Source organism: Nerophis ophidion, linkage group LG21 (genome assembly GCF_033978795.1).
Source record: "Nerophis ophidion isolate RoL-2023_Sa linkage group LG21, RoL_Noph_v1.0, whole genome shotgun sequence".
Taxonomy (NCBI): Eukaryota; Metazoa; Chordata; class Actinopteri; order Syngnathiformes; family Syngnathidae; genus Nerophis; species Nerophis ophidion.
Genome location: NC_084631.1, coordinates 22,642,426 through 22,665,291, shown reverse-complemented (window position 1 = coordinate 22,665,291; position 22,866 = coordinate 22,642,426). Strand labels below are relative to the sequence as shown.

Here is a 22,866-nt window from a genome sequence, read left to right as displayed (position 1 = left end):
CCAAGACACAAAATCAGGGACTGGGATGGATGAAGCAGGATTAAAACCCAGATCCCTCTGGTTACTGGACAAAAAATGTTTACCGCCTGATCTTTTTAACCACACCGAATAAGTCCTTATTGTCTTGGCCCCATCTGGAGTGGAGAATTGTGGGAAACATTGGGGCAATATACATTACAAGCCAAACATTTGGACACACCTTCTCATTTCAATGAGTTTTCTTTATTTTCATGACTATTTACCTTGTAGAAGGTCACTAAAAGCATCAAAACTATGACACCTGTGAAGTAAAAACCATTTAAGCTCATCAAGAGAATGCCGGGAGTGTGCGAAAAAGTAATCAGACAAAAAGGTTATTTAGAAAAAATTAATGAAACGTGTTTACAGTTATTTCACCTTTTTTGGTTAAGTACATAACTCCACATGTGTTCATTCATAGTTTTGATGCCTTCAGTGACAATCTACAATGTAAATAGTCGTAAAAATAAAGAAAACACATTGAATGAGATGGTGTGTCCAAACTTTCGGTCTGTACTGTACATGAGATTTGTGACCGTATTCATATTTAGGATAATAAAACATTGATGACAGTGTTGCCAACTTAGTGATATAACTATACTAACTATATATGGCAATTATTCAGACCCCTCTGCATTGTTTTTCCAGAAAGGGAAGTGACAAATGTTGCAGCTTCTGGTCTTTTTGTTCAATTTTGGCCATTAACAACATGTTTGTACGTATTGCTCCTGTTTCGCTTTTCATGTTTTTCGCACACTTTTTGCTCTCCCGCAACCTTAATAATGGGAGAATCTGTTCCTTATTTCGTGTTTAGCTTGTGATGTATTGAGCAGCAAATATGTGCGATGTCCTAACACTCTGTTCTCTCCATTTCAAGATATGGTAAAACAAAAGTCAACACATAATGCCCATCCCAGCAGAATGATTCAATGACTGCATCAGACTCAGCGATAATTGCATGACAGTATATTTGTATTAAAACAACGGCGAATCATAACAACACAAGAAGCACCAAAAGAACAGACAACGCATCTTGTACAGTGTGAGCTTTTTAACATAAATAGGCGTTCTCATTCAGAGTTGTTAGTTTAAGAGACAACAAAAGAAGCGCATTTGGTAGAGAACGAGCCAATAAAATAAGGTTAGTGACCTCGTAAAGAAGTTTGTCTGAAGCTTGATGGGTTCAACCACTACATCATGAAAGATGAACGCTTTCCATGCTAGTTCTGCTCCACTTAAACATGAAATGACGGTCTTAAATTCAATACAGCTCTTATCTTTCCTCTGAATATACATGAACACTTACAGTATATGTTGAGTCCTGATTTGACACTTCCACACATAATATTTACAACTTACAAAACATCATGGCCTCATGCACTGGTTGTTTGGTTTCCTTTGGGGTAAATACAGAAACTCAGGTTTCTCACCCACTAACATCTAATCCCAATCCAACTACAATATCCAAATGATCTTGTGTTACACAAAAGGCAACCTCACCTCCCCTCCTTCCTACATACCCACCCAGAACTATTCTGTCTCCTTATCAGCGAGATGCGGTGAAGGCCCCCTGAGCGGCATTAGTAGCGGCGCTGGCAGCAGCTTGGCGGACAGCCTGATTAGACATGACTCCAGTGGCAAACTCGGCCTGGGCCTTCTGAAAACTGGCATCAGTCTGCCGGTACATGCCATGGACCTGGAAAGAAAAAACATGTTCTAGGTTAAATCTTTCTGGACAGCAAAATTATATTCTATCACTGAAAGGACTTAAAGGGGAACTGCACTTTATCTGAAATTGTGCCAATCATACTCAATCCTTATGTGAGACAAGCACACGGTTCTTTTTTCTTATGCATTCTGACTTGTAAATAAACACTGGCAAAAGTCAGCTAACAATAGAAAAATAATAGGATAAATAATAGATAAAAAAATATAATATAAATTAATATAATTATAACAATATAATAACAGTATATTTTATAGACTGTGTATATAACATGTAAATATTACATATTTGTTAAAATTGTATATCGCTACTATGGTACATTTTTATTCTACTATTTACCTGCATTATCCTTTCCACCTTACCCTTTCCATCCATTGTAACTGAGCTACTGTGTAGAACAATTTCCCTAGTGGATCAAGTTTGTCTAAGTCTAAGAGCTAATTGGATAACAATGAATTCATTGGGTGAATGAATTCATTGTGAACTACACAATCACATCTATTCCTCCTGTAAAGCGTTTTAAAAAAACATTAAAATACCTCAATCATTATTTTATATACCGTATTTTCCAGACTTTAGAGTATATATTGTATCATAGAGCACATAAGTGTGTTCTTGAACTTGTTTTGAAGTTTTATGAGAGCCAACAGGACATACACATCGACAATAGTGTTACTACAACAGAAGACTCCAAAGGTTCCTCTGTCCCTGTAATGATAACATGTAGTACTACTCATATAAATATCCAATATGGAGGATAAAGTGACCACAATCAATCAATCAAAGTTTACTTATAAAGCCCTAAATCACGAGTCTTTCAAAGGGCGAAACCTTCGGCTCAGATCCCACATTAGGGCAGGAAAAAACTCAACCCAATGGGATGACAATGAGAAACCTTGGAGGGGACCGCAGATGTGGGAACCCCCCCGGGCGCCCGGTGCAATGGACGTCGAGTGGATCGAGCATAATAATGTGAAAGTCTAGTCCATAGTGGATCTAACATAATATTGTGAGAATCCGAAATGATTTCATTAGATGACTAATATCAGTGCTGTTTTAAAAAGCATATTAAAATCTAGGGTTCTACTGTTTATAATGAAACCAATACTATAATGAAAAATTAAAAAAACTTAGATGTATACAACAGTGCTTCTCAATTATTTACTGTTACGCACCACCGAAAAAAGGAACATTTCGTGCTCCCCACATTCTCCTCCACGACTATAAATATTATCATTTGAAAATAAAATTGTTATAAGTACTCCTCTGTATTCTTAACATTAAATACAAAACAGAAAGCAATATAGAGCCACTTGCAACACATAATTACTTTAAAATTGTTTATTAGTCAAAGAAAAGATTTCAAATATCAATAAACCTGAAAATTTGAAAAATGAAATCCTTATTTAAGCTATAAACTTTTTTTGACCGACTTGAACCATTTGATACTGAAAAATAAGATGAAATAAACTCAATAAATTACAATTGATCAGCAAAATTAACTCAGCAGCACAAAACACTTGAACCCTTCAAAACAAAATTTTATAAAACAATTTGTTCTGATTTTTTTAAATCAACATGAGGAAGTCAGGCTTAATAGATACAAGTTTTGTAGAGCACAGATTTCTGAAGCATGATACTGATCCAGCATTTTTCCCGGGTCACACGCCTCCCCTGGCAACACACTATTTGAGAACAACTGGTATACAAAAACGAAAACACAGAATATGCAGAGATAATCAGCTTACGCTTTAAAAAAAACGTATTGTTAGTATAAAACTTAGCGAGACAATAATTCTGAAAGGTCACCTTCTTCAGCATGAACACTCCAACGGCGGCCTGGGCAGTAAAAAGGATGGCATTCATCATCATGATCGCACCAACAGGGATGCTTTGTTTAAGCGCAGCCAAGCTGACGATCCAGCCGCTACAAAGGAACAACAAAGACAACCTTTACAGTACGCAGCAAAAAATACAGCAGGATTTAAAAAATAAGAGACTTTTATGTGAAACCAAGCTGGTAACTGAATCATGTTTGCAATTTAAAGCATAACAAAAAGCCAAGAGACAGCTCGTGTGTCAAAATACTTTTAAGTTGAGGTACCACTGTGTACAGTCGCGATCAAAAGTTTACATACACTTGTAAATAACATATCTAACATCACATGGACAAAGATAAGATAAGGTGAAACAAAAATTGAGTTGTTTCGCCACAATACCCAGCATTTTGGAGGAGAAAAGGTGAGGCCTTTAATCCCAGGAACACCAACCTACCGTCAAGCATGGTGGTGGTAGTATTATGCTCTGGGCCTGTTTTGCTGCCAAGAGAGAAGATTCTATAGTTTATTTTTTATGTTATTTTTTTGTCACGAAAAAGGGAGATGTTTTGGGTTGGTGCACTAACTGTCAGTGTATCTTGTGTTTTTTATGTTGATTTACAAAAAAAATATATATATTTAAAAAAAACTGAGATAGGCGCCAAAAAAAAAATAATAAAAAATTATATTTCATATTTCTATATTTTATTTTTTATATTTTTTTTTTCACGAAAAAAGGAGGTTTTTTGGGTTGGTGCACTAACTGTCAGTGTATCTTGTGTTTTTTATGTTGATTTATTTTAAAAAATATACATAATAAAAATAAATGTTTTAAAAAAAATATATATATATACATATGGGACAGTGAAAAAGGAAGATTACCTACAAATTCCCCTGGACAACATAAAATCATCAGCCCAGTGGTTGGGTCTTGGGCACAGTTGGGTGTTCCAACAGGACAATGACCCCAAACACACGTCAAAAGTGGTAAAGGAATGGCTAAATCAGGCGAGAATTAAGGTTTTGGAATGGCCTTCCCAGAATCCTGACTTAAACGTGTGGACAATGCTGAAGAAACTAGTCCATGTCAGAAAACCAACAAATTTAGCTGAACTGCACCAATTTTGTCAAGAGGAGTAGTCAAAAATTCAACCAAAACCTTTCCAGAAGTTTGTGAATGGCTACCAAAAGCGCCTTATTGCAGTGAAACTTGCCAAGGGACATGTAACCAAATATTAACATTGCTGTATGTATACTTTTGACCCAGCAGATTTGCTCATATTTTCAGTAGACCCATAAGAAATTCATAAAAGAACCAAATTTCATGAAGGTTTTTGGTGACCAACAAGTATGTGCTCAAGACTGGAATGGATTGGAGGCTTTTCGTCGGCGGCCTATGTTCCTCAGGGAATACTAAGGCCTAACAACAATAACAACAAGTATGTGCTCCAATCACTCTATCACAAAAAAATAAGAGTTGTAGAAATTATTGGAAACTCAAGACAGCCATGACATTATGTTCATTACAAGTGTTTGTAAACTATTGATCGCGACTGTATGTATGCCATTTTGGAGAGCAGGGCGTGTCTTTATAAAGATTGAGGGGAGAGCCAGGGCTTGAAAGACACAAACCACCACCACACGTCGGAGGTTTTGTCGCTTGTTCGCAAGGTGAAGTTGAGTGTGGCTGAAAATACTATTTGTACCAGTTTAACTACCGCCGCACCGTGCGAACACAATGACGGAGGAGCTAGATACCACAATTGACAAACAAGTCCATGGCTACATGTACTATTTGAACTACTTTCACTGCTCAAACTTCTGTGTTTGCATTCCGCATCACGTACCTGAACCCCCATCCAGGGATGCCGATGGTCATGATGATGTAAACGACCACTTGGGCAAAGAAAATAAAGAAGAAGATGAAGAAGTTGAAGGAACTGTCACTCCTAGAGATAAGAAGGAAAACAATTACAGTGTTAAATTGAATAAAAATAGTTAAGCTTTACTATAGGAATAATACAAAAAAAAAAACATTCCCACATGTCATCAGTACAGTTTTACAACCTATACCAAAGCGTGTCCAATACATTTCATCTAGCCCTCTAAGAAGAGTTTTAAATGTAGATTAGAATCATCACATTTTCACTTCAAAAACATTCAAAAGAGCATGGGAACCAAATAATTTTAGGACTGTGGGTGGCGACGGTGTGCACCTGAAGGCTTTGTATGCAGGCCGATACCAGCAGAGGAAGGAGCAGGGTGTGAAGAGGAGGGCCCAGAGAATGGCGAGACCAAAACCAACACCTACAGAAGTGTCGATGCAAAACATGGCCAGCGAAGAGATCAGGTTGAAGGCCAAAGTGCAAGTGCTGACTGGACAAGGTAAAGAAAATACAGAAAGAAATCAACACTGATGGACATTACACCACCTCTGGTCCCATAGCAAGATGAGCCCACACTGTATGCAGTTTTATTGTGTCAACCAAAAAAAAAAGATAGTAAGAAAAAGCAGGCTTCACTATACATCTTAAAAAAAGACCGGAGCTCTGCCATTTAGTTGTTAATCATTTTGTTTTGTTTTTATTGAATAGGATCATACCATAATAGGATAGAAAGGATGATAGCCTGTTAGTATGTGATTGTATTTGTAGCACTGTAGCTTAAGTAGCTTTGAAAGTGCTGCAAACATTTGTGTCCTCAATATTGTTGCAGCTGATCTATCGCACCTGTTCAACAAGTGCAGAGTTAAACTGTGTAAAAATTGGAAAAAGCACATTTATAGCACCTCACACTCACACACAACACGGCATGTTCCCCGGTGGATTTACTAACAGCAATTTTAGTACACTTCGAATATACCACCATGGGACTTCTGGAATTTGAATGCATATCTTGAGCACACCGGCATGGATGAGGACGAATGAAGAATTAAGCCAGTACTGTAGTGTTTGCGGTTTATAAAAAAACTGCTTTAAATAGAAATATGGAATAAAAGTATTTCCAGTCTTATTTTACATGGGAGTCAGAAAAGCACACAAGTAAACTACTGCCTTTTTTTGGAGGTTGTCTGGCACAACGATGACTCGACTTACTAAGGAGGAACAATGAAAGTGGTTTATAGCAAACAAAGAATACACAGCAAGAGGGTATATATATCAATAATGTTGAGGGAAGTTTAAATATTGCAATAGCTGGTGTACAAATATATGTATATTATATATTATGAGTGACATGACAATTCTAAATATATAATAAATAAAGGCTTATCAAAAGTCCGCTTACAATGGAGCCTATGGCAGCCGCGTAATTCTGCATACACAGCCCTTAAAAAAAAAACCAAACACCTCCATTAAGGTTTTATATACATTATGTAAGTACGTGTAATGTAGTAACAGGTCCATTTATGATACCATTTAAAATGTACGTATTTTGAGCATTTTAAGCATTCGCGGCGCATTAATTAAAAAAACGCATCACATCGTTTTTTTTTTGTTTTTTTTTTATCACTGACATTGCTCACTGCAGACAAACATGACAAAACATCACTTACTGTGCGAGGTCTACTGTCAATAGGATACCAACTGCTGGGATGTTCATTTATTCCCATTTAAGTGAAGAATGTGTCATAATCCCCACAAAAAAACAGTGTCTTTTTGTCTCGTTCTGGCCATTTTTGGGTCCTTAATGGCTGTCGAAGTGTACCAACTTTTCGAAATACCTACTCAGACTTCTTCTGTCCGGGTGAGATGCATGATTTATGATCTAGAATAAATTTACAGGGAGCAAGGAAGCAGCAGACCACTAGATGACGTAAACATAGGGAAGTATGGTAGTAATCACAGCACCGCTATAAATAGTTTGTCAGCGTTAGCGCTTTTTTTTTTTTTTTACAATATCACGAATATATGGTTAATGTTCAAGTCACGAAATGTAAATGGAGTATTGACGGTTTTTGAAAAGTTATTCATTGCATTTTATGGGCGAAATAGAGGAGCTCCCGTTTGTTTTTATTTCCTTTTACTTAATATATAGAATGCATTTTAAAAAATCCATCTTTCGTCATGTCTTTCATAATGATTGTGAACCATAGCCAATTTAAAAAAAAAAGAGCAGTTCCCCTTTAACGACTGCACAAACTTACACATCCAGAAGTAGTACATGAGGGTAACGATACGCTGAAAGCGCTGGCTGATCTCCACGTTGATGTCCTGGTAAAAGCAGGGGCCAACCGGGCAGAATGAAGGCAGCGGAGGCCAATTATTCTGACGGGCTGATGTAGAAGCACAAACATTCAATGAACAATTATTTTCAAATGAACGTGTATTTAGGTTGTTTTTAACTTGTCGCATTTTCTTCATCCCCTCCAGCCTCCCACACTCACATGCTCCAGACCCCAGGCTGTGTGACTGAAGCTCGCGCTCTCTTCTCTCCAGCTCCCGAGCTTTCCTTTCGAGCTCCTCCTGCTTTTTCATCAGCTCTGTCGTGGTTGCATTGACTGCAGGCTGACAAATACAACACATCAAAAATCCCCCATAAAAAAAATAGATGATTCCAACGTATGCCGACTCAAATGTCATGTAAATTATTCTGAGTTTCGCCTCAGTAGTCCTGCTGTTTGATGTGCAGAAAAATGTGGGTGTGGTTTATGAGCTCAGGGCGAAAACACAAATTGGATAGATACTTTATTAATACCATTAGAAATTCAGCTATTTTTCATAGCTCACACAGTACAATATATAGAATAAAATACTATATTTGGTGGACTATGGCTGCACCAGTACATAAACCGCACCCACAACATTTTAGAAGAAAAAAATATTCTTTCACATATTCCGCATAAGCCGCAGATAAATATGGTACGTTGTGAAATTAGATATATACATAGAAAGACTTTGTAAATGTTTATTTACATATCTGTATTGTTTCCAAACAGTGCCTGTAACACGGCAGTAAAACGTTTGATCATACAAAACAGAAAATGAATTGATGTCTTCATCCATCCTTTATGAATTGAGGTGGAGGAAATAATAGATTTTTAAATGCATCGCAATTCGGACATGTACGATTATAGAATTGATTAGTACATAATTGTAGTCAATATTCAATTTTTTTTTATTGTAAATAAAGTAATGCAGACAGTTTTAAAATTTGGCTGACTGCAGCGAGGGACCTCACCATTATAGGGCACTCATGTTCTAGTTTTGCACACATTTCCATGAATTGAATACATGTGAAATTAATTCCACTGTTTCTTATTACAAATTAAATATTTTTTTAAGTTGTAAGTGATAAACGCTTATTTAGTAAAACTGCATCAATATACATAAATTAAAGATGCATAAATAACCGATTTTTAATTGAATTGTAGCTCCTGAATCGTAATTAAATTGTGACGTACACAAAGATTCCCACCTCTGTTAATGAATGAATAACATTTTCTCGGTTTTTTATAAAGGTTCAAAATGTTAATCAGAAATCTTCTTCCTAGTACTTTGTAAACACTTTGAGTTTGAAGAGTTTATTAAAATGGATCGTTTTAGTACATTGTTTGATTTTTTTTCCTTAATACATTCCATAATTTAGCCGTTAACGAAGAATAATCCATAGATGAGTCGTTTTTCAAAGCTTGGGAAAAACGTAGTGGCGTATAGTCCGGAAAATACATTAATAGGAATGCAATAAATGAATGATTATAAAAAACACAGCTAGTTGAATCAAAAGTGCTTCTTGGAGACTAGAGGGATAATCAAAGGTCAATAACGGTGGTAAGCTATAGCATAAACATCGTGGAAATGTCTGTGACAACAGCCAGTCAGAGTCCACCTTTTTAAAATAAAATCTATGCAAAATTTTGACCAAAGCACCAACATAACATGTTATGTAGACTACAAAGAGAAAGATGAGAACCAATTTGAAGGTACGGGCTGTTTTTTGGGAGACTTTTTTTATGCACATGCATCATGCCATCCAACTGAACTATTAAATGAGTATGAGTCAAAATGAAACCTGGCATCATTTGGACTCACTTTTCTGGTTCAACAATTTTTTATATTCAATGTCATTGTTCTGATATGGATATGTAAAGGAGTTCAACCGCACACACCAGGTAGGGTACAATTGTGTTGTGACATTTGTATTATGTCCTAATTGTTATTTTAGTCTTATTTATACTTTGTTGGCCCTGCGATGAGGTGGCAAGTTGTCCAGGGTGTACGCCGCCTTCTGCCCGATTGTAGCTGAGATAGGCACCAGCGCACCCCGCAACCCAAAAGGGAATAAGCACTAGAAAATGGATGGATGGATGAATATATTCTGTCCAAACATATATACAGAACAGGCCAAATATTTGGACACACCTTCTCATTTATTGTGTTTTCTTTATTTTCATGAAATACATTGTAGATTGTCACTGAAGGCATCAAAACTATGAATGAACACATGTGGAGTTATGTACTTAACAAACAAAAGGTGAAATAACTGAAAACATGTTTTATATTCTAGTTTCTTCAAAAAAGCCACCTTTTGCTCTGATTGTTGTTTTGCATACTCTTGGCATTCTCTCGATGAGCTTCAAGAGGTAGTCACCTGAAATGGTTTTCACTTCACATGTGTCATAGTGTGGATGCCTTCAGTGATTATCTACAATGTAAATAGTCATGAAAATAAAGAAAACACATGAGCCAACAAACATAATAAAACATGACTTACTGTACAATGTCTGCTGTCATTAGGATGCAGACTGCTAGGATGTTCACATATTTAGGTGAAGAATGACCACGATAATCTTCACAAAGAATAAGGGTGTGGGGTTGGGGGAGGGGCCAAGTGTCTTTTCGTGTTCTGGCCATTTCCGGGCCCTAAATGTCTGTGAAGATGTCCCAACTTGTAGGTATATGTCCTCAGACTTCTTCTGTGCAGGTGAGATGCTTGATTTATGATATACATTAAAACTTCCAGGGAGCAAGGAAGGCTGCTGACCATTCACTCTAATTTGTCTGCGTTAGCACTTATAATAACAATATCACTATTAATTGATTCATATTCAAGTCACGTAATTTAGTATTATTGGCGCTTTTTGAATGGTTAGTTATTGGATTTTATGGGCGAAATGGAGGACTTCCCATTGGCTCCTCTGTAAGCAGACTTTTATTTACATATATCTACAAGTTAGAACGCATTTTAAAAAATCAATCCGTCATCATGTCTCTCATAAAAATTGTGAAGTTCCCCTTTAAGGTCTGCATACAGGGGGAACACCACAGAGAAAATCTGCCCTTGCTCAAACTGCTTTCTCTACTATAGCAACAAAAGACTACAAATCGGTTCAAACCAACCTGAAAAATCTCAGAAATTACGATTATTTTTGTTTTCTTGCAAAAGATTGGTTACTGAGCAACCAGTGTTGCCAACATTGACTGGTTAGTGTTTTAATATGACATATAGTATTTATCGGGCTTGTTTGGCAATGGAGGACTGTAGAATTTTACCTGTGTAGTATTGTAGTATTTTGGAAATTTTATGAATTGTAAGCCACTTTGAACAGGCACTTTATGAATGATACTTTACAGTATATACATTTTATAAATGAATATTTGTATTTGTCCCCTTTTGAATACCGTGGGTGTGAGAGTTGGTGTCTCTAGATCAGTGGTTCTTAACCTGGGTTCGATCGAACCCTAGTGGTTCGGTGAGTCGGCTTACACATCCGACTTATCGTGTAAATAAAAACTTCTCCCTATCGGCGTATTATGGATACCCCCAAACAATGTTCCCTCTTTTTGATTAATCAATTGAAACTTTTACTAGTAGATTGCAAAGGAAGAGAATAAATGATATGAAACAGTACAGTTTACACAGTACAGTACATAGTCCGTGCAATTCACCACTAAATGGTAACACAAGGTGATGTTCATGCAGTTCATTTTGTACACCAGTAAAAAAAACATAGCTTTTTCTTGAATTTGAAAAAAAAAAAAACATTTTATTTTTCATTTAAGAAAGGTACCGAACTGGTGGGGTTCGGTACCTCCAACAAGTTTAAGAACCACTGCTCTAGATATGCTAAGGCCCACATGTGATGTGCTTTTTGAATGTGTTGCTGTTTTATAATGTACTCTTTTCTGTGCGAGTAGATGTCGTTTCATAATATCATTATTGTTTTGGAGGTTGTGTTATTTATTTCTCCCATGTGTGTTGTAAGGACTACAGATGGAAATGAGCTATTCGCTAAAACTGGTGCACCCATTTTTATTCCTTATCAATAATGTTTTGTGCACACTGTCCATAAACTAAATAAAATAAAATAAAAATAGATGATGCACGAGAGCAAACAATACCTGGGAGTTGTGAGTGTTATAGGAGCCATAGTTGTTCGGCTGAGTAGGCGTGGTACGGCTGGGTGGGGTCTGTGCAGGCATTGATGGAACAGAGGGAGAGGTGGCTTCATAAGGAGGTGGAGGCTAATATACAAAAAGGGAAAAGCAAAAAGTCATATTAAGTTGAGTTTGCCCACATATCATTTTGCGGAATCAAGCGCCCAAACAAAGAAAACCAAAGTGTTGGCATTCGGTCTCTGTACAACTGCAAAATAACCCAACCTGGGGCCAAAGAAAGTTGTGAATACCAGCACTTTGTGAAAGTAGGTGAGAAACAGGGATTCACAATAATGGAAATTTGAACCAATAATTTACAGTCATTTACAACCGATAAACGATATTTATGTATATATATTTATACCACTTTTGCCCAAAATGTATACACTAACAAAAACATACAAATACATTGTAGGGATACGGACAACAGCAACTGATATTTCTTGACTTAACTATAATTTGAGTATAAATACACTTCCTACAATAATTCAAACCCATGCAAACAATTAGAACCATTTCGGAGGGCTGCACAATTAATTGCCATCTATGTTTTAATTAGTGCGATAAATAACTGAAAGAGGCTGAAGTTTTTATTTTGTTTTTCTTCCTCCGACGTCACCGGCATTAAAATGACAGCCTCTCGTGAAAGTGGTCTCACTGTCACTCTCTCTTTTTTTTGTCCTGTCTATTATGTACCAATATGATACAAATTATGAGGTGGCGACTTGTCAAGGGTGTACCCCGCCTTCCACCCGATTGTAGCTGAGATAGGCGCCAGCGCCCTCCGCGACCCAAAAAAGGGAATAAGCGGTAGGAAATGGATGGATGGATGGATGGATATTGTAAATCACACATTCTGTTTTTTCCATATACATTCCGGGTGTCTCATTCAGTAAAAATATTTAAACTTCCATTCCGTTTTTTTCAGGTGGTCTGTCATAACGTTTTTATCTTTTAATCAGACATTATTGTATGGTTTTGTATTGGTGTTCCTAAAAATAGATTTACTGGCCACCAAACAGATTTTTTTCTCTAAATTTGGTCCCTGAGGCAAAATAATTGCCCAGGCCTGATGAACACAAAAGCTATGAGTCTGTCTGCATAAAGAAAAATATTTTTGCAGAGTTAATTATTGGATACGGCTTGGATCTGTTGATAGAGCGGCTGTGCCAGCAATTTGAGGAGTACAGCTCCAATCCCTGCTTCCGTCATCCTGGTCACTGCCATTGTGTCTTGGGGCAAGACATTTTGCCCACCTGCTTATAGTGCCTCCCACAGTGGTTTAAATGTAGCTTAAAATATGTAGATCAGGGGTGCCCAAACTTTTTCTGCAGGCAAGCTACTTTTTAATTGACCCAGTCGAGGGGATAACTCATTCATATATATCATTTATATTTCCCCGCGACCCCAAAGGAAATAAGCGGTAGAAAATGGATGGACGGATTTATTTATTAATGAAAGAGACGTGATTGTTAACAAGTTAAATGTGTTAAATGATAAAACAAGCATGTTTAACACATATAGATTCCTTTCTTTCATGAAGACAAGAACAGAAGTTGGCATATTACCTGATTTGGATGACCTGCATTGATTGGAATCAGACAATAGTGCTGATAACATCCTCATTTTCAAATGGAGGAGAAAAGAAGTCCTCCTTTCTGTCCAATACTACATGAAAGTGGTTGGTTTTTTGCATCTTATTTTTCCAAGTTCCATACTCGTTTTATACACTTTACAAGAAATACATTGGCGGCAAACACATTAGGTTGCTAGCTTGTGCACGCTGGCTTTCTGAGACTCTTATTTTGTTAGCGCAGGCAGGATGATGCAGGGCTTTTATTGTGAAGACAGGGGCTGCGCAGTCGGTTTTAGAGTTTTGACGGCAGGTAGGGCGCAAGAGTCTGTTGAAATAAAAAGTGTTTCTCCCACTCGTCGCTGTCATTTTTTCTAAATAATTATCTCGCAGCAGCCAGCGTCATCTCACAAGACCCTCGGGTGTCGTGAATCAATCAAGTGACGGAAGTGACGTCTTGAAGTAGATTGATGAGCGCTAATTTTTAGGTCTCTTTTTTTAATGCCTGGCTTCCTATCAAGTGACCAGTAGCTCGCGATTTACGTAATGGGCACCCCTGATGTAGATAATGGGTTTCATTCTCTATGTAAAGTGCTTTAAGTCTCAAGAGAAAGCGCTAATTTAATATATTTCACTTCACTAATTTGCGACACCTTGAGACAAGAATATGTTGATTGGTAGTCGAAAAGTAACATGTCTTCCTTCACTTGTTATGTTCGCAGTTTTATGCATTTATTTGTATAAAATATAAAAATCGGAAATTTGGAAGACAAAAAATGCAATTAACTTATTTTTCAGACTATAAGGCGTACCTAAAATCCTTTTTTCCCCTCAAAACTCGACAGTGCGCCTATTGTAAGGAATAACTTATATCTGTCATAAAAGCGCTAAAACATACAGGTAAAGTGAGTTTACATTATTTACCCAAAGAACTTTATTTATTAGAGAGTTCCGGTCGGACATTTTTTCATGGGACACATTTCCGGTGTGGTTGTTTCCGGGTGAGGAAATGCTGCTCCGTTATTAGTTTAAGTAAGGTCTGAATGTCATTTAAACAGTTAGCTCCATCTTTTGACACTTCTTTCACACGACACCGCTACAACAAAGATGGCGGGGAGAAGACGCTGCCGAAGGTGAGCAACGTAAATAAGACCGCCCACAAAACGGCGCATCCGGAAGTGACAGTCAGAAAGCGGCTTGAAAATGATCTGTAAATAATAATCTATGCAACATTTTGACCAAAGAAGCACCATTACGTGTTATTTAGACCACAAGAAAGTGTTTTCCATTTAGAAAAATAATAATAATAAGACTCTTTTAATGCGCCCTATAATGTGGTGCGCCTAATATATGAAAAAAGATCAAAAATAGACCATTCATGGGCAGTACGCCTTATAATCCGATGCAACCTACTTAAAAAATGTAAAAAGAAAACAATAATTATATTGTTATATGTATCCAGTGATTATACTATAAAGGTATTTTCCGATTAACTTCACCAGTTGTAAATATTTTTTTTATTTAAAATCGCTTAATTTTCACATTTGCCGTTCAAATACTGAGAATTACTTGCGGTGAGTCACAGCCAGCCGAGCTTCACCGTCACCATGGATTGCGCAATGACTCGGCTAACTGCTGGCTGCTGTGCAGTGAGACCGTATTTCTATATGAATTATATTATACATTTCCATAGTTTAGTTAGCTGAGGTATATAATGTACAGTGTATTTTGTCAACAACTGTACGTGTGTAACTTATTTCTTGTGCTGGGCAATCATAAAACGCCTGCGAAGAACCACTTTGTGAGGGACCAGTTCTCCGGCCTCCTGGTGGTAGAGGGCGCCAGTGATATGGTATTAGCTTTCACTGCTATGCTGATGACACCCAACTCTACATGCCCCTAAAGCTGACCAACACGCCGGACTGTAGTCAGTTGGAAGCGTGTCTTAATGAAATTAAACAATGGATGTCCGCTAACTTTTTGCAACTTAACGCCCAAAAAATGGAAATGCTGATTATCGGTCCTGCTAGACACCGACCTCTATTTAATAATACAACTTTAACATTTGACAACCAAATAATAAAACAAGGTGACTCGGTAAAAAATCTGGGTATTATCTTTGACCCAACTCTCTCCTTTGAGTCACACATTAAAAGTGTTACTAAAACGGCCTTCTTTCATCTCCGTAATATCGCTAAAATTCGCTCCATTTTGTCCACTAAAGACGCCGAGATCATCATCCATGCGTTTGTTACGTCTCGTCTCGATTATTGTAACGTATTATTTTCGGGTCTCCCCATGTCTAGCATTAAAAGATTACAGTTGGTACAAAATGCGGCTGCTAGACTTTTGACAAGAACAAGAAAGTTTGATCATATTACGCCTGTACTGGCTCACCTGCGCTGGCTTCCTGTGCACTTAAGATGTGACTTTAAGGTTTTACTAATTATGTGTAAAATACTACACGGTCTAGCTCCAGCCTATCTTGCCGATTGTATTGTACCATATGTCCCGGCAAGAAATCTGCGTTCAAAAGACTCCGGCTTATTAGTGATTCCTAGAGCCCAAAAAAAGTCTGCGGGCTATAGAGCGTTTTCCGTTCGGGCTCCAGTGCTCTGGAATGCCCTCCCGGTAACAGTTCGAGATGCTACCTCAGTAGAAGCATTTAAGTCTCACCTTAAAACTCATTTGTATACTCTAGCCTTTAAATAGACCTCCTTTTTAGACCAGTTGATCTGCCGCTTCTTTTCTTTCTCCTATGTCCCCCCCTCCCTTGTGGAGGGGGTCCGGTCCGATAACCATGGATGAAGTACTGGCTGTCCAGAGTTGAAACCCAGGATGGACCGCTAGTCGGGACCCAGGATGGACCGCTCGCCTGTATCGATTGGGGACATCTCTACGCTGCTGATCCGCCTCCGCTTGAGATGGTCTCCTGTGGACGGGACTCTCGCTGTTGTCTTGGATCCGCTTTGAACTGAACTCTCGCGGCTGTGTTGGAGACACTATGGATTGAACTTCCACAGTATCATGTTAGACCCGCTCGACATCCATTGCTTTCGGTCCCCTAGAGGGGGGGGTTGCCCACATCTGAGGTCCTCTTCAAGGTTTCTCATAGTCAGCATTGTCACTGGCGTCCCACTGGATGTGAATTCTCCCTGCCCACTGGGTGTGAATTCTCCCTGCCCACTGGGTGTGAGTTTTCCTTGCCCTTTTGTGGGTTCTTCCAAGGATGTTGTAGTCGTAATGATTTGTGCAGTCCTTTGAGACATTTGTGATTTGGGGCTATATAAATAAACATTGATTGATTGAGTGATCCCAGAGATCATTCTTGCAGTGCTCTGCTAAGCCTGGGGACATCTGAAGCCGGTATGTTTTAAAGTTGTCGTTTGCCTGCATATCGTAAAAACAACCGTCCAACATTTTACAAATAATTGTAAACTTATAGGTGCCGACCATTAGGGCCGAGTTGCGACGAAAGAGTGTGTCGATGTTGAGATATTAAGCCGAGTTAGTAATAGCTACTATTGTTTGCTAATAGTAGCTACTAGCCGTACCCATGTATTTTCTATGGGCGGTTAGCATCGGGTTTTAATCCCGTTTCCTCCACTGTTTCTGATCCGATTGAATTTATATTTATGTCGAGTCTTTATTTTGGGTACTTAAATATGGTGACTGAGTATTGTGGCGTTTTAAGGCCTTCCGCATTTTTTATGCTACAGTAAAGACAATGAATGAACACAGCCGCTGGAGCGCGGTTACACCTGTCATAGTGACAACACTGTGTACTGTCGTGTTTATTTCGTACATACATGTGATTATTCAATTTTGTTAATGTTAGCAGTATTATCACTAATAATGATAATAATAAGTATAATTTATTTATACTATACTAGCTAAAGTACCTGCTACATTACGTTAAAGTACCAATGATTGTCACACATACACTATGTGTGGTGAAATTTGTCCTCTGCATTTGACCCATCCCCTTGTTCACCTCCTGGGAGGTGAGGGGAGCAGTGAGCAGCAGCGGCCGGGAATCATTTTTGGTGATTTAACCCCCAATTCCAACTCTTAATGCTGAGTGCCAAGCAGGGAAGAATGCTGGTATGAGCTTTTAAACATAACCCGTTAACTGCTGCCAATCAAATTGTGAATGAGATACTATATAACTCTGGCCCGTGTAATTTCATTTGGCCCTTGAGGCAATAATAAATTAACATTAGAGCTGGCCCGCCGGTATTATACAGTGGCGGTGCCACTGTATCACCGTATTCAACGCTAATTTTCATACTTGCCAACCCTCCCGATTTTTCCAGGAGAATCCCGAATTTCAGTGCCCCCCCCCCCCGAAAATCTCCCGGGGCAACCATTCTCCCGAATTTCAACCCGGATAACAATATTGGGGGCGTGCCTTAAAGGTACTGCTTTTAGCATCCTCTACAACCTGTCGTCACGTCCGCTTTTCCTCCATACAAACAGCGTGCCGGCCCAGTCACGTAATATATGCGGTTTCTACACACACACACAAGTGAATGCAATGCATACTTGGTAAACAGCCATACAGGTCACACTGAAGGTGGCCGTATAAACAACTTTAACACTGTTACACCACACTGTGAACCCACACCAAACAAGATTGACAAACACATTTCGGGAGAACATCCGCAACGTAACACACCATAAACACAACAGAACAAATACCCAGAACCCCTTGCAGCACTAACGCTTCCGGGACGCTACAATATACACCCCCGCTACCAACAAAACTCGATTTTGCATGTCACTATAAAGTTATATAAGCCTTGCTTGTTCAATATTCAATGCAAAACTTGTTTGGGTCCCTATTAAAATGTTAAGTTGTTCAACTTTGGCCCGCGGCTTTGTTCAGTTTAGAATTTTGGCCCACTCGGTATTTGAGTTTGACACCCCTGCTCTATAGGGTTCATATGTTTATAAATCTGACTGTGATCAAGTCAGTGCCTCACCAGCAATGAACCTCACCGCACGTCACTGATTTCAACGCTTAATCGTTTCAGATCGTTGCGCTTTAAAAAAAAAAAAAAAAAATCATATATCCCTGGATCATATCTGCAACCACAAAATCTGAATCGAATCGTTACACCTCTTCCCGCTCTATGGCTCACCTCGGCTGTGCCTTCGAAGGGATTGTACAGATCCAGTGTGGCATATTCCGTGTTGCTGCTGTGTTGGGTCACTGCTGGGTCCTGGGGACATAAAAACTTGGTACAATTAGCACAAAATTAAAGGTCTACTGAAACCCACTACTACCGACCACACAGTCTGATAGTTTATATATCAATGATGAAATCTTAACATTGCAACACATGCCAATACGGCCGGTTTAGTTTACTAAATTACAATTTTAAATTTCCCGCGAAGTTTCCTGCTGAAAACGTTGCGGAATGATGACGCGATGATGACGCGTGTTTGTGACGTTATTGGTTGGAGGGGACATATTAGCCCAGCACCACTTACGGCTAAAAGTCGTCTCTTTTCATCGCGCAATTACACATTATTTTGGACATCTGTGATGCTGAATCTTTTGCAATTTGTTCAATTAATAATGGAGAAGTCAAAGTAGAAAGATAGAGGTGGGAAGCTTTTAGCCTTTAGCCACACAAACACACGGTGTTTCCTTGTTTAAAATTCCCGGAGGTGAAGCTTTACTATGGATCAGAGCGGTCAAGCGAACACGGATCCGACTACATGTCAACCGGCAGTTTTCGGTGAGAAAATTGTGGAAATAAGTCGCCTCTTACCAGAGATTTGCGGAGCCAGCGACCTCCTGCAGTTACCGTGACTTCTCTCAGAGACTCTGACGTCAAAACACCCGTGGGCGCACCTCTCCGACTTTAAGGTACTATTTAACTCACTAAAACACTAGCAACACAATAGGCAGATGTTGTAAGCATTTCACCAATCTCGCGCACTTTGCAAATTATACGTCATTTCCATTGTGCGCAAGCAATTTGCATATCGCAAGACGAGATTTGAGACGAGATTGTGTGGATGGTTTAGTCAGTAACCCTACATTATTATAGTGTATAAATGGTAAACCAAGTTGTGGTAGTAGTTTAGTCAGTAGTTTAGTCGTGGATGTACACTGTATAGTGGTTAGGGTTAGGGTTGGACTGATTTGAGGACAATACTCAGTTATATTGTCCCGACTACAAATGAATAGATTTACATAAGTATTTAATAAATTATTTTGACACCAAAAACATATATTTACGCACCTTGATTTGCAAAATGTGCACCAATCCAATCCAATCCAATCCACTTTATTTATATAGCACATTTAAACAACAATAACGTTTCCAAAGTGCTGCACAGCCATGTTAAAAGCAATATTATGCTCCACCAATGACTGAATAAAACAAAAAATGAATAAAAATAAAACCAATAAAAACAATATAAAAACAAATATGATTAAAAACTATTTTAAAGGGTAAAATCAATTAAAACAGTAAAATAAAAATAAAAGTGTATAAAAAACACAGAGGACAACAGAGGACAGAGGACCACACAACTCACGTAGTGTTAAAAGCCAAAGAATAAAAGTGGGTCTTAAGACCACACATTATTCAAATATATAGCTGGAAGCAATTTGCAAAAAGTTTGCGCTTTATACAAATTTGCAAAATGCGGTTGCGCATTTTGCAAATTGCTCACATTGGTATTGTGCCTACAACACGTTAAGGGATTTTCCAGAATTATCCTCGGAAATCTGTCTAATAACATCTGAACCGCTCTCGCTGCAATCGCCTTTTTTTTTTCTTTTTCTAGTCCTTCACTTTAAATTACCTCATCCACAAATCTTTTATCCTCGCTCAAATTAATGGGGAAATTGTCGCTTTCTCGGTCCAAATAGCTCTAGCTGCTGCTGGCTATGATTGTAAACAATGTGAGGATGTGAGGAGCTGTCATGCCAAATTTCTTCCCCTCTACAAAAACCTTCCCCCCTCATTTACTTCTGGGGTCACGTTTCCTCTTACGTCAGGAATATTGAATTTGTCCGATTAATACAAAGGTTTTGTTAACGCTATATCAGTGGTTCTTACCCTGGGTTCGATTGAACCCTAGGGGTTCGGTGAGTCGGCCTCAGGGGTTCGGCGAAGCCTTCGCCGCGGAGGTCAAGACACACCCGACTCATCGTGTAAATAAAAACTTCTCCTTATCGGCGTATTAGGGATACCCCCAAACAATGCTCCCTCTAATGTCCTGTCTGATTTACAGGTGTGTAATTAGTTGTGAGTTCATGCACTGTGTTGGTTTTGTTCTTTGAACAAGGTGATGTTCATACACGGTTCATTTTGTGCACCAGTAAAAAAAATATATAACTTTGTCTTGGATTTAGAATTTTTTCACTAAAGATGGGTTAGATGAATGTGCATATGAAATTGGCAGGGTTCAGTAGCTCCAACAAGGTTAAGAACCACTACGCTATATTATAAAAATACAGACGTTTTGTTAAAGCTATATTATAAAAAATAAAAATAAATAAATAAAACAATTTACGAACACAAGCTATGGGATGACGTAAGGAAACGTGACCCCGGAAGAAAATGGGGGTGGGAGGCTTTTTTAAATTTTTTATAATACAGCATTAACAAAACGTCTGTATTTTTTAATATAGCGTTACATTTTTATAATATAGCATTAACAAAACATCTGTATTAATCGGACAAATTAACTTGGAAGTAAATGGGGGAGAAAGTTTTTGTAGGGGGGAAAAAATTTGGCGTGACAGAGTTGTCACGCCAAATTTCTTCCCCTCATAAGCCCCCCATTTACTTCCGGGGTCATGATTAATACAGGCATTTTGTTAACGCTATATTCTAAAAATATAACGCTATATTATAAAAATACGGACGTTTTGTTAACACTATATTATAAAAAAATGAAAAAATAAATAACAATAACCTTTACCCCCATTTACTTCCGGGGTCATGATTAATACAGACGTTTTGTTAACGCTATATTATAAAAATACAGACGTTTTGTCAACGTTATATTATAAAAAAATAAATGTAAAAAATTTACAACAATAACCTTCCCCCCCATTTACTTCCGGGGTCATGATAAATACAGACGTTTTGTTAACGCTATATTATAAAAATATAACGCTACATTACGAAAATACAGATGTTTGGTTAACGCTATATTATAAAAAAATAAATTTAAAAAATAATTTACAAACTCAAGCTATGGGATGACGTAAGAGGAAACGTGACACCGGAAGTAAATGCGTCATCCCATAGCTTGTGTTTGTAAATTTGATTTTTTAATTTTATTTTTTATAATATAACAATGACTAAACGTCTGTATTTTTATCATATAGCGTTATATTTTTATAATATAGCGTTAAAAAAACGTCTGTATTAATCATGACCCCGGAAGTAAATGGGGGAGGAAAGGTATTTGTAGGGGGGAAGAAATTTGGCGTGACAGAGCCCTACAACCAGTGACGTCACGCGCACATCGTCTGCAACTTCCGGTACAGGAAATGGCTTTTTTATTAGCCACCTAAAGTTGCGAACTTTATCGTCGATGTTCTCTACTAATTCCTTTCAGCAAAAATATGGCAATATCGCGAAATGATCAAGTATGACAAATAGAATGGACCTGCTATCCCCGTTTAAATAAGAATATCTCATTTCAGTAGGCCTTTAAGCATGAGGCTGCATAAAAATAGGCGCTACAAGTGGGCGACACAAGGAAGATGTCACATGAGCGGCAACACGGCAGTGTCCCAGTATTTCCTATTAATGACAACAATTGGCTAATTCGAGCTTTTTTCTTTATATCGTCCCTCACCTGGAAAGGGTTCTGGTCTTCCATGGGGTCGGGAAAGCTGGTGTATTTTGACATGATGACGTCACGTGTCACCAGCTCTGGCCGCTGATGGGGAAAAAAGATGGTGAAAAAGGACACAAGCAGGCCGAACAGCTAGCAGGCCGTTCGCGAGGGCATTCTCCTCGAAGCGGAACAACGGTTGAACGCGACTTCGCCGCCAACGAACCCACACAAGCAAAAGGTTTTAAATATATTTCCTGACACCAGACAGCCGAGTGTATCCGTTGTGCTTTTTCTCCCCACAGGAGAACTGATGATACAGGAAGTAATGAGCCAATGGCATGATCACGTGACCTTCGCAGTGAAAAACCACGGGACAACTCAAAGGGGCGTGGTCACGTTGCCCAGCGTCTTCTTCTTCTTCTTCTTTTGTTTTTATGGCGGTTGGCAAGCAACCTTCTGGTGTGCATTACCGCCACCTACTGTAATGGAGTGTGGACCGAGGTGGATCCCTACTCTATATTCTTTTACTTAACCCAG

The 22,866-nt window shown here is 38.4% G+C and overlaps 1 protein-coding gene across 1 annotated transcript; it reads right to left on the bottom strand.

Moving 5' to 3' along the window:
• Positions 1–967: 967 nt before the first annotated feature.
• Positions 968–22,660, bottom strand: scamp3 (secretory carrier membrane protein 3). Its single transcript, XM_061882179.1, has 9 exons — positions 22,348–22,660; positions 18,654–18,734; positions 11,901–12,023; positions 7,946–8,066; positions 7,706–7,834; positions 5,778–5,937; positions 5,409–5,510; positions 3,554–3,671; positions 968–1,714 (listed from the first exon to the last, which is right to left on the bottom strand). Exons 1-9 carry the CDS (start codon positions 22,399–22,401, stop codon positions 1,565–1,567), a joined length of 1,038 nt encoding a protein of 345 aa, XP_061738163.1. The 5' UTR covers positions 22,402–22,660; the 3' UTR covers positions 968–1,564.
• Positions 22,661–22,866: the final 206 nt, after the last annotated feature.

Coding starts and splice junctions, on each gene's coding strand:
- scamp3 (XM_061882179.1), bottom strand. CDS start 22,401: ATGTCAAAATACACCAGCTTTCCCGACCCCATGGAAGACCAGAACCCT. Junction 7,835..7,945: donor CAGCCTGGGGTCTGGAGCAT/GTGAGTGTGGGA, acceptor CTTCTACATCAG/CCCGTCAGAATAATTGGCCT. Junction 5,511..5,777: donor CCTGCATACAAAGCCTTCAG/GTGCACACCGTC, acceptor TCTTATCTCTAG/GAGTGACAGTTCCTTCAACT.